At 28.5% G+C, this 12,938-nt stretch overlaps 1 protein-coding gene across 1 annotated transcript in view; it reads left to right on the plus strand.

Moving 5' to 3' along the window:
* Window positions 1–6,008, plus strand: part of LOC111641245 (TOM1-like protein 2) — a 94,512-nt gene extending 88,504 nt beyond the window's left edge. Inside the window, exons 13-15 of the mRNA XM_023387385.1 lie at window positions 226–276; window positions 4,859–4,898; window positions 4,978–6,008. Coding sequence (XP_023243153.1) covers window positions 226–276; window positions 4,859–4,898; window positions 4,978–5,183 — 297 coding nt within the window. The 3' untranslated portion in view covers window positions 5,184–6,008. The remainder of the gene's footprint in view (window positions 1–225; window positions 277–4,858; window positions 4,899–4,977) is intronic.
* Window positions 6,009–12,938: the final 6,930 nt, after the last annotated feature.

Here is a 12,938-nt window from a genome sequence, read left to right on the forward strand (position 1 = left end):
TGATGAAACTGAGATTCTTTATTAGCTTTTTTTGGTTCATTATTAGAGCAGTAAAGCTACTATTGAGCTTATAGAGGAATTATTTAATATAATCAAATATCAATAATAATATTATTAAAACTGAAATCCGAACTTTGCAAATTATAATTTAAAAATGGATATATATTTAATTAATTTTACTATTTTCTATTTTATCAATTAACATCTTTATAATTTTTTCATTAGCTGCAGAAGGAGCAAGATTTTGCAGAAATGGAACGTTGGCTTCAAGATAAAGTATGACAATTTTATTATATTTTAAAATTTAATTAATAAATAACAATATATTCTGTTGGTGTATAAGTTGACCTTGTCTCAAATTCTGGTTTAAACTTTAACACTGTATGCGTCAATTCCCAAACTTAAAATTACTGGCCTCCTAGAACTGAAATGTAGATATATATTTGTATTTTCACCATAAGCTACTGTAAAGACCATTGTATTTTAATAAACACAACAAACTGTAATACTTTTTAATATTTGATATATATATATAATCTCATAAAAAAAGATATAGGCAGCAGTATCTAAAGTAGCCTAAGCAATCACTAAAAATCTTCAGCAAGTTTTCTTAGTAAGAATTCTATTCTAATCTAGGCTACTATTAAACACATTGAAACCAACATCAACACATTCAATAAAATATTAATAGTTTACACAGCATAGTATCCNTCGTGGCTATTGTATCATTAAAAATTATTTCTTTATTTTGTACAAACAAAATAAATATATTGAAAAATATAAAAACAAAAAATATATATACTTTAGAAGTTGATCTAGTATCAAAAACGTTCGATTCAGCATGACACACAGTCCTCAGAAAAATACCGCACAAAAGTGCCACATCACAAACACATCAATAAAAAAAATATTGGAGTAGTCCAAGATATAGCCAAAGATTGTAGCACCACAGCACTAGCGAAAATTTAAATTTGCTGACTGGAATTCTTTCGGATAACTGACGTTTCGGATAAACGACGCTCTACTGTATTTAAATTATATACAGTATCAAGAATTTGCTTCTTCTTCTACTATTTTAGGGATACTTTTTACCTACTGTGATGTGTAATTTACAAAATTAATTATAATATAGCAGTAAAAGCTGCTGCTACTACTACTACTAATAATAATAATAAAGGACTCATACTTTGTTATAGGGAAAAATACAAAATTAAAATTACAAACAAAGATTAGTAATTAACAGTGAATTTCAGCACTGTTAGATGAAAACACTCAACTTTTCTTGTTAATTTTTGAAACTTTAGGTTTTTATTTGTAAATTAAGTTTTATTTCTTTCTTGGCATAAAATTACCAGGTTTAAATAGTTACACAATTTTGAAATAACTGTGATATTTTCATTACAGGAAAAGCATAAAAGTCACTGAGTTAATTTCCTCTAAGAATTTATCTTTGTATCTACCCTTAACTTCACACATTCACATATCATACGTTTTCTCAAAGTGAATTACTGCAAAATTTAAGATTTTCTACAGAAAAAAAATTTTCTTTTTATTACTAAATAATTTGAATTTAGTTTTATTTACATATAAATTTTTTTAATGTTAAAGATAACCTTTTTTGGCATGTAACCAGATTCTATGGGGTATCTTATCACATATTGAAACCAATGATGAAACTGAGATTCTTTATTAGCTTTTTTTGGTTCATTATTAGAGCAGTAAAGCTACTATTGAGCTTATAGAGGAATTATTTAATATAATCAAATATCAATAATAATATTATTAAAACTGAAATCCGAACTTTGCAAATTATAATTTAAAAATGGATATATATTTAATTAATTTTACTATTTTCTATTTTATCAATTAACATCTTTATAATTTTTTCATTAGCTGCAGAAGGAGCAAGATTTTGCAGAAATGGAACGTTGGCTTCAAGATAAAGTATGACAATTTTATTATATTTTAAAATTTAATTAATAAATAACAATATATTCTGTTGGTGTATAAGTTGACCTTGTCTCAAATTCTGGTTTAAACTTTAACACTGTATGCGTCAATTCCCAAACTTAAAATTACTGGCCTCCTAGAACTGAAATGTAGATATATATTTGTATTTTCACCATAAGCTACTGTAAAGACCATTGTATTTTAATAAACACAACAAACTGTAATACTTTTTAATATTTGATATATATATATAATCTCATAAAAAAAGATATAGGCAGCAGTATCTAAAGTAGCCTAAGCAATCACTAAAAATCTTCAGCAAGTTTTCTTAGTAAGAATTCTATTCTAATCTAGGCTACTATTAAACACATTGAAACCAACATCAACACATTCAATAAAATATTAATAGTTTACACAGCATAGTACAAAAGTACCACTGTATACAGTAATAACTTATTAGTAGAACACTTATGTCCATCATTTGATTCAGTGATGTAACATTGGCACATAACTGTTGGAAACAGTATTCATTTAAACTGAATTTTTATACAACATAAACAGTTTTCAAAACCAAATTCATTAGTATAAAGCCACAACCAACTGCCGAATAACATCAGGCTATTTTCCGGTGATTATAATTTTAATTACTGATTAATTTGTTCCTAGAGGGAGGCATTATGTACCATCTCGTATTAAATTTAATAATTATAATTTAAATAAATAATTCTAGAATAATCTGGAAGAAAAAAATTAGTCTGGAGCTGGTTTCCTTTCTTCCAAATTATTCTAGAATTATTTAATTAAATTGAACTTTTATTTAGTTATATTAAATATTTTTATGAAATATGAGTGTTAGTTGAAAATATTTGTGACAGCCCGATAGAGTTGCAGTAAGTGATGCAAGCTGATTACAGGCGGCCCTCGACTTTCGCACATAATTGGTTCCTGAAAGTGTGCGCGAATGTTGAATGTTCGAAAGTAGAGAGATGTAAAAAAATAAGCACCAAAAACTGTGTTCAAAATATTTATTCCTTAATTTCACTCTTTATTTTTCAAAATTGTACATATCGTACGAATGCTCGGTTGAAGCAAAAGATTCACCGTTTTCAGAATGTTTAATTATTTCCATCTTTGTCTCGATCGTATGAAGTTTATGAGTCCTTAATTTCTTTCTGTTCTTATCAACACTGTAGTTTCTCCGTTTCTCACTCATGATTATCAATTTATAAGGACAAAATATTTAAACAAATAAATTGGCAAAACACAACTGTTTCGAACTCTTGCTTGGAACAACACAGTAGTGATTAGGATTCCAAGAAGTCCGCTATTGTAGGAAGTAGTGTGTCCGAGAACGTAGAGCAAGCTACCACACTGTAGTGTATGAGTGTTCTGCATGGAAGGAAATATTTTCATTATCGACAAAAATATTTAAAAAGTTAAATTTTTAAAAATGTGCAAAAGTCAAGGGCCACCTGTATTAGGATTTTGTCCCACTTGGTTTTGCTCTGTGGTAAAAGTTAGCATTTTATCTCCTGTTATATAACAGCTCTAATTTTGGAGTTTTTTTTCCCCAGGTCAACTTATACACTGGCATATACAGTACTTGGATTTTCTTATTAACATGTTTGGTTTGAATTCAAGAATAAATTAAACCAAAATCACTTTTTATGTTTAATTGGGAATGATTTGACCTACTGTTGAGTCATTCGCTTTTAAAAAATTTAAGTAGCATTACACTATTTCAAGAAATATTTAATGATGATATAAAATTGCAGTTTAATATAATCTCTAGCATCTTGCATGGTCATTTGTCAGATATAAATTCCATAAAATCACTGCAGATTTTTTTTCCTTATTGATATGTAAAATTCTTATTTTATATTAATCATTTTGGAATTAAATAACAAATTACCATAGCTTAGCTAGTTTTTTTAATACATTGTATTATATAAAATTTGAAATTTAGCAAATTTTTTAAGTCATTTAGGATACAAGGTGAGATACAGATCAACTGAATAAAGATGGAAAAAAGCCAAGTGTTTAATTAATAAAACAAACTTGTGTTCAACAATCAAAAAATTTTTTAAGTCATAATTTCTTTATGATATTAAAATTTTTATTTGGAACACATTTCAATATAAATTTTAAACATCAATTTCACTTAAAAACACTTATTTTATAGTATTATTACTTGATTATGTATGAAATTTTAATTGTTAGTAAATTTTTTTTATTCTTAAAAATAATAAATGATTTTCCATAAAAATAAAAATCATTCTAAATTTAGAATGCAAATTTGTAAGAATCCAAAAAAAAATTTTTTTTTTTTAATATTTCTCTAAATAATAATTTTTCTTGAAGTCTTGAAGATACAGTAAATAAAGATCTTACCTGCACATTGTACTAATTATTAATAGTGTATTCTTTGAAAACATAAGTGTAAGAAGTTAATTTTAAATTGAAAAAATAAATATTACAAAGTTTAAAAAAATTTGTGATAATACTGTGCTTGGAAATAGATCCAAGGTATAAGTAAATAATCACTATGATGACCATATGAAATCTCTAATATAAACATTAGTTAATTGGGGAAACATGAAAATCTAGTGTTCTTTTTGTATCAATACTGAAAGAATTTTTTTATAAGAAAACATCACACCTGAACCTTTTGAAGAAAAATTTTCATGAAAAAATTGGAATTCTCAAGAAATCTAATTTTTAGTTACCGCTCTCATTTTACTAGAATTAATTTATATTTTTTAAAACCATTTTTCAGTTGTCGAAGAAGTTAAGTTATTGAAAAAATTATTTTTTTTTTTAACCATTGTTATTAAATGAATCATACTTAATGCTAAATTTATGCCAAATAAAATTTATTTGTTATTAAATTTCTTTTGTAATATTTCAGCCACCTGCTGAAGAGACCCAAGAATCAATTACGAGTTCAGGTATGAAAACAAAAAAACACACGTTAAATAGTTCTCTCTTAATTTTATTTTTTTTCTAATTTGTAAATTTTCTGGACAGAATTTGATAAATTCTTGGCTGAGAGGACTGCAGCAGCAGAAAAATTACCTAATGTCTTTCCAGCAGAACAGACTTCTACTTTGAGTAAATCGCCCACCAGTAGTTCCTCGGCATCCAGTGCCGGCAATAGAAATGCACCCAATAATGCGGCCAATCGCAGAAAGATGGATCGTGAAGACACGGACAATGCGCTTTTTGCTTTGTGAACTAAGAATTACAATACAAAATTATAATACCCTAAATAATCTATGACAAGCCAATAATTATATTTTCTTTATGCTGATTCTAGGCAGGGTAAAAAGGTAATGTAGCAGTTTTTAACTGCAAGTTATCACTGTAACATAGGTTGTTAATATCCACTTTGCGAATATTATTTCTAAGAATATATATATAAAAGATTTCACTCGAGCGGCATTGAAGCTCGCATGAAAAATTGTTCTATTGATGCTAGTTATATGTTGTCATATAGATATTGTTAAAAGTGTCAAAGTAATGTAAATGCATTTTATTGGAAAAAAAATTTATTGAAGTTTGATATATAAATTTAAAGGTAAGTTTGTTAGAAGGTACATCTGTTTGATTCCTTGCTCTTCAATTATAAAAAAAAAAAATGTTAAACTTGTTTTTTTATTTAAAAAAAATGAGTTTAATATTGATATTACAACAGAAACAAGCTTGCTTAAGACCAATTTAATGCAGATTATTAATAAATTTAACAGAGTTAACCAGAAGTTGTCTAATTTACAAATATATATGCATATGAAGCAAAATTGTTATATTACTTTCATCAGCAGAAACATAAAGACTGAATGTACATCTGAAACTAATATTTTACTATGAATGTTATATTATGCAATGTCTGTTGTAATCAAATATTCAGAAGCATTTAATCTATATGATGTACTAATTTAACATATGTTTAAATTATTGATTTCCTAAAATTTTTGTTGTATTTTATAATTTCTATAAGTTTTATAGAGCACGGTTGCATTAAAGCACTTGTGAAATTTTCTGCATTTATTATACAAAAATATTGTGTTTTATTAGAATAGTAAATTATGATTAGATAACACATTATATAGTAGTTAGATTTGCTTAAGAGATGATAAACAGGTTTCTTAATCAGAATTTACTATTATTAACATAACTAGGAAGTCTTTAGCAAATCATTGATTAATCCTTAAAAAAGTACTACTATAAAATCTAAAATACAGAATATCTATAATTTATTGGCTAGATTAACATTTAATAAAACATAAACCATAATAGATATGGAGAAATTATTTTTGCAGAAAATACTGTAACTGAAAAACTTTAGTAATTTCTTGGATACCCGTGGTTTTATTATGAAAACATTGACATGCCTTTTGTAACACTTACTATATCCAATTTATATTTGATTTCTTGTCAAATGTTTCAAAATATTTTTTGGAAGACTGAGGTTTTCCACTATCTGATGATTCAGTTCTACAATGTCAGTAAACTTCTCTGCATATATCCTATCCTTTACATTTGAGATGGGAGATTTGGGAAGCAAATAAACCATGGAAATAAGGCTATCATAACCCTAAGAATTTGTGCACATAAAACACCACCTTACTAGGAGATTATATCTTGCTGCAAGTATCTGCAATTGAAAAATATCAAAATAATTCTAGCATATCCAGCTTTCATTGATTTCCTTGAAAGAAAAATGGTCTGAAAACTTCATTACAAGATAGTGCATATTATCAATAACTTTAAAACTTTTTGAGTTGCCGTATTCAGTGGTGGATTCAAAGGGAGGGCTAAAAGTTTGTCCTCTCCATTGACACAAAATAGTTAATTTTATTTGTTCTAACTTCAAAATGGTATTTTCAAAAACATTTATGACAACAAATATGGTTGGATATAATATAATCATGCACACACTAATAAAAAGTACTTATTAATTATTCATATATTTTTAATTTTTGAGTTAGTTTCCCCTTTGGGTACTTCTAGATTCACTACTAGATTTATTTGATGCAAAAATAGTCTTGCAATATCTGCTATGGTTAATTTTTTTGTTAAATGTTTTAACCCAGTCAATTGTAAACACTGTATAAAGAGATTCTATTTTTCTTGCAAATTTATATACTGTTTAATGTTCTTTTAGTAAATCATTAAACTAATTGTTAAAATAATAATAATAATAATATACTAGCTTATTAAAAAATGCTCTCAAAAAAAAATATATATATATATATATATTTTATGGAAAAAGTACCTAACAATATGAAAGTTTATAACTAGCAATTTTTAGTCAAAAAAGTGAATAGGAGTTGATTGATTAAAAAGGTGTGAATAGCAGCTTACCTTCTTCAAAGCTTCAGGTCTTGCTCATAGTCAGGAACTTTAGCTATGTAAGAACATGCATCTGAATGGGCAACTGGCTCAAAATCCCAATCAGAATCCCAATGGGTCAGGATTCCTACACTATGAAAATGTCAACAAAATGAAAACTTGTTGGGCTACAATTTGAAAAAAAATTGTAGATCTATATCTACAATTTTTTCAAATTGCTGTCCATCCTTCCTTAATCTCGAGAATGAAGTTAGATAAAAGGCAAGACCAAGTATGGAAAATTTAGGGACAGGAAGCCCCAATTAACTATATAGTTACATTATTTCAAATCAAAACATGGAGTAGGTGTATTGGGTCTTTAGTGTTGATTCCATAGAAATGTCCATTCAGATGCAAATTCCAAGATTCCTAACTAGTCTAGGCCTGAACTTTAAAGAAGATAAGCAACTGAGCACATTTTTTTTTTAACATCTTCTATTCCATACTAGTAGTCCTAAACTCTACACCTTTGGTACTTTTTCCATAAAAACAGTCTCCTTTATTGCTTAAGAATACTTTTCGATAAACTAGTCACTCTTTTTTTCTTTTGCATGAAATGAAAATTTAAATTTACAAACCACATACTTATAGAACATTATCTAATCAAAGTAAAAGAAAAAAAATTCAGCAAAGTTAATGATTCTAGCACAGAATTTTGTGCTCTCTTAAGTAATCTACATTACAGCTTAAGGGCTAACAGTGAGCTGTGATATGCACTGTTTTCACATTAAAGCTTGCAGTTAAGGAACCAAGATCAATATAAAAAACTTGTCACCAGCATCATTCCTACAAAGTTTCTGATGAAATGAAACTGGTAGAAAAACTTGCACCAATAAATTCACAAATTAAAAGACTATACAATAAAGGAGTCTTCTATTTGTTATTTTATAAAATATACATATTTTTTAATTGTGCCATCATCAGAGGAAAGATTGTAATGTTTTGTATTTAAGACAGACATGAAGCCTCTAAATAAAGATTGACTCTGCCCTAAGACCGTTATTTCCTGAGGCATGAGAGGACGAAAGACGACTCTTTTATCATAGTCTTTTATTTTGTGAATTTATATTTACTGTCCTAGCCATTTGATAAAATGTATACCAATAGTGTTCTCCTTAGATTCTAGACAACTGCAAGATCTAAGGTAAATGTTTCAAAAAAATTTTTGGTATTTTTTCACCAAATGAATGCTTTTAACTTTGTAACCATTAAGCTGGAGAACTTCAGTAAATACTCACTGCAAAGAACTTTTCAAGGTGGTTAGTGACTTATGCCCGGTTATAAGCCAATCATTGGTTGAAAAGCCACATGCTCCAATATATATTGAAAAGAATATATCATATTATGTGACATTCTGGAGTCTAGCTCAACAGACATTAAAACCACCAAAATCAATTAGAGCATACTAAACTTGTGTGTTGATCAAGTTTTCAACTACATTGCATAAGATTTCGAAGCAAATTACCCTAAAGTTTATGACAAAATTTGCATTATAATTTGATTGGTTTAATAAATATACAAATACCTTGAGAATTGAAGTGATATTCATTTTATTCAATTTCTTGTGTGTCTTTTGAAACCAGTCCCATCAGCACAAACCAGTGATTTGGGCTGTACTCACTGGTGAAATTTTACTGTTTATTTCAAATGTCTGTTATATGCAAATTAAGGAGCTGCAATTAACCAAAGCAAATTTTTATTACCGAAGTCGTGTAGACCTTAGGAAGGAGATTACTACTGATCAACAAAGTTGGACTACTGCTGCCTAAGTAAAATGGATTTGAAGATCAAGCATATTAAGGTGTAGTGCTACCATACTGCCTTTGATTTAGTAGTATGTAAAAATAAGGATTTTATTTTAAGCCATGTCAAATTTATTTTTGAAATGTAGAAAATAATGAATGATCTTAAATAATAAAAAAAAAAAAAAAAAAAAAATTGGTATAGCTATTTTAATCTACATTACTGAATGATTTATAACTCTGCGAATAATGAATTTTAACACATTTCATTTTTAATATAAATTCTTCCTGCACAATAAAAATTACTGATTAATCCACACCAATTTTAAAACTTACAAAAATAATTTAAATTATTCATTGTGTAGAAATTTGAAAACTTTGTGCACATGTTTGCAAAAACAATTTATAATGCCAATGAATTTTTAAAATATTCAAGAAAGAGGCAATATTGCTTGTGTCACAAGAAGAATGCTGTCAAGGTTGTCATGTGGCACGAAGTCATTTGGGGAATTTTTTCAGCATGGAATGCATTATCATATTTTACATTAATTTATTTGGTAAAAATTGTTTCGTTTTACGAGTAACATTCTGGAACGAATTATTCCCATTAAGCGAAGTTCCACAGTATCATATTACAGGATGCATTTAGACCATTTTGTAAACTCTGGTGAATTCACACTCAAAGTAATTTGAATTCGTTTTTTCTCCCTCAGCACGATACTTTACCTGTGAAAGAATAAGCAAACATCAATATAATTCCTATGCTTCCATGTTTATGGGGCATACTATATTTCTGTTTTCTATTATTTTAAATGCAAATTTATACAATGCTTTTTGTGTTTTCTATTTGGCATTATGTTTTGATTTTAGAGAGATTTCCAAAGTAAAAGCACAAATCATTATATTTAACATAGTTAATGCAATTAATAAAAGCATAAAAAATAGTTTACTTGTATAAAGGTATCTTTACTGTATTGTAAAATGTAATCATTATTTAACTGTTAGTTTTATTTGTAAAAAAAATTAGTTAAATACCCAACATTTTATTCATTTAGTTTTTGTTAATCACTGATGAGCCCATGTAGACTATATAACTAGATTTAATTTTTTTTTACTGTGCATCAAGTTAATGTTGATTGCTTCAATTAATCTACCTTGATTCATTGAAGATGAGCAAATTAGATAAAATATTACATATGCATGTACTGTACAATAATTCTTGAAAATATTTTCAAGAGAATCAATGGAAGAATTTTCCTTAAAAAAGGTCAATATGTGAAAATTGTTGGTAACTTCCTGATCTATACGGATAAACTGTAGCTTATAAATAGTAAACATGTGACCAAAGATACACACCAACCATGTGACCAGAAAGAAAAGTGCTAATGAAGATTGTTTTTGCTTTGCATTTATGGTATCAATCTCAATGTGAAAACTGTAATATCACAAGTGAAACACAACTAAATTGCCTATGTAATTAGATAGCTAACTTCTGAATTTAACCCTGTGTTGTAACCAATAGAGAAAACCTCCCATTTTTTACATTGGGTACAACTAGAATGAAGAAAAACATTCAATCATTGGAAATGTAAACAAAACAGAAAATTTAATTACTTATTATGACACCACAATGCCAGGCTGCAATTTTTAATCATATTTTTAATTTAAAATATATGCTCTCCTCCTCAAATTATTCTTAGTGTCCCGCCCCTGTCACCATCTTTTGCCTTAACAATAGTGTTGTGCCAGTCATCTAACTAACACCTTTTGGGGAAAATTTTTGAATTGAAATAACATGACTTCCGGTTTGCATTGGAAGTTTATATACAGTGGTGCCTCGTATAACGTACGCCTCAAATAACGGACTTTCTGTTTGACCGTTACGTGACTCAAGCAACGGACTTTCCGTTCGGCAGTTACATGAGACGAACAATGGACTTTCTTCGAACAAGTGCGAATGATGTTTCCACTCTTTTGCCGTTGCCAATGACAATCTGCTATTTTTAGGATATATTAGTATAATTAGAATGTATTATTAGTATATCTGAAGTAGAAATGTAATGTACTATATGTTGATGATTTAAATAAACATTAAATGTAATGTAATTGTGTAGATGCCGAGGTGGCGGGACGAAAAGAGGTTGTAAAAAACAAACGGAGCGAGAGTAGCTCGTAGAAGTGTTTAGTGATCTTAATTAATAAAGAATTATTCGTATCATATAATCTGGCAAGTTAAGTCATTTATAATGCATCATGGCTTCTAAAAAAACAGAAAGGTGATTTCAATTGAAACAAAGCAAGAAATCATCAGGAGTGAAAGTTGACAAAAACTTTCTTGTCGAATGGGGAGAGGTTCAGGAGTTTACCAACACTCATTATCCAAACAGAGCTGAGGCCAACAGGATCAATGATCTCTACGATGACACCTTTGTCCGTCATTTCCGACAGGTGTTAAAGAAGAAAGAGAAACAGACCACCTTGGTCATGTTTTTCAAGAAGCCAGCGGGCAAAAAACAAAGGATGGAACAAGAGAAGTTGACCCTGCAAGTTCCGGTAGCCTCTCCTGAATCTGACTCCGATTAAAAAACAATAAAAAAAGACCCGCTGCAATGTGTAAAAAGTCTGTATCTGTATGAATGTGTAAAGAAAGTGTTCTTCCACCTCCTCCTCACAACATCTGACTACCCGGCATAATTGGTGTCTGCTCCATTTTCATTTTTTATGGTACAGTACGGTTATTTTATGCTGCGGAACAAATTATATGTTTTAACATGTATTTTTATGGGAAAATGCGTTTCGTATAATGGACGTTTCACTTAACGGACGTGCACCTGGAACGGATTAAGTACGTTGTACGAGTCACCACTGTATAGTTAAACAAGGTCTCCTGCTCCTAAGATTTCCATGTCTCATTTTTCATTCATCTAACTCTGTTCTCAGGATTAAGGAAAGATGGATGGATGACATTAAGAATTTATAGATCTACAATTTTTTTTCAAATTACAGCCCAGAAATATACTACCAGTAATTCTTATCCCCAAAATGAGGACATATGGTAATCCTAGTATGGCACAATACAAATTACTGTGCAATTGAAATTTTCCATCTCTTGTGAAAACCATTCCCAAAATCTTTTATTTTACTGTATTTAAATACTTTGCAATATTCAGATTTTATTAATTGTGATGAAAGACCTTTGGTAAAAAAGAAAATTTAAATGTCTTACATAGAGGATACTTTCACTCTTTTTAATCAGTTACAGTTTAAAATTAGTTCATTCCATCGAAATCTGAACGTACACATGATGCAAGAAGGTAAGTGTTATATTTAGACATACATTTCTAAGAAATCATTAATAAATAACAGAAATAAGGAAGTAAATATAGTAAATAATATAAATTATTTTAGAACGTGTTATTTTCTCAAATAATAATTTCTCTGTTTAAAAACTGTACAACTCATTTCACAAATCTTGGCCATGTAAAAATTCACAGTAGTAGAATCTAGTCTATTTACTTACTGATGGAAACAAACTGACGAGGTCAGTATTTTACCAAATAGGGTTCTCGAACTTTTTTAAAACTTCCACTGCTCCAACCGAGCACTAAGTGTTGCCTGCCCAATATTTGTGAGCCTGTACAAATATTTTTCTCATATAAAGGTTTATTTCTTACATTTTTTTTCTTTATAAGAAAAATTCTTGTTTTAAGGGAAACTGATTTTCAAACAAAACAGAACAATTACAAAATTCTACTTTGTAACATACCATGCGATCAAAAAATTAACTCCAAAAAAATGGCGTTACACACAAAAAAAAATATTTATGTACCATTTAATGATTATGGAAATATTTTG

Source organism: Centruroides sculpturatus, unplaced genomic scaffold (assembly GCF_000671375.1).
Source record: "Centruroides sculpturatus isolate CEXI.00-Female unplaced genomic scaffold, Cexi_2.0 scaffold1523, whole genome shotgun sequence".
Lineage (NCBI taxonomy): Eukaryota > Metazoa > Arthropoda > Arachnida > Scorpiones > Buthidae > Centruroides > Centruroides sculpturatus.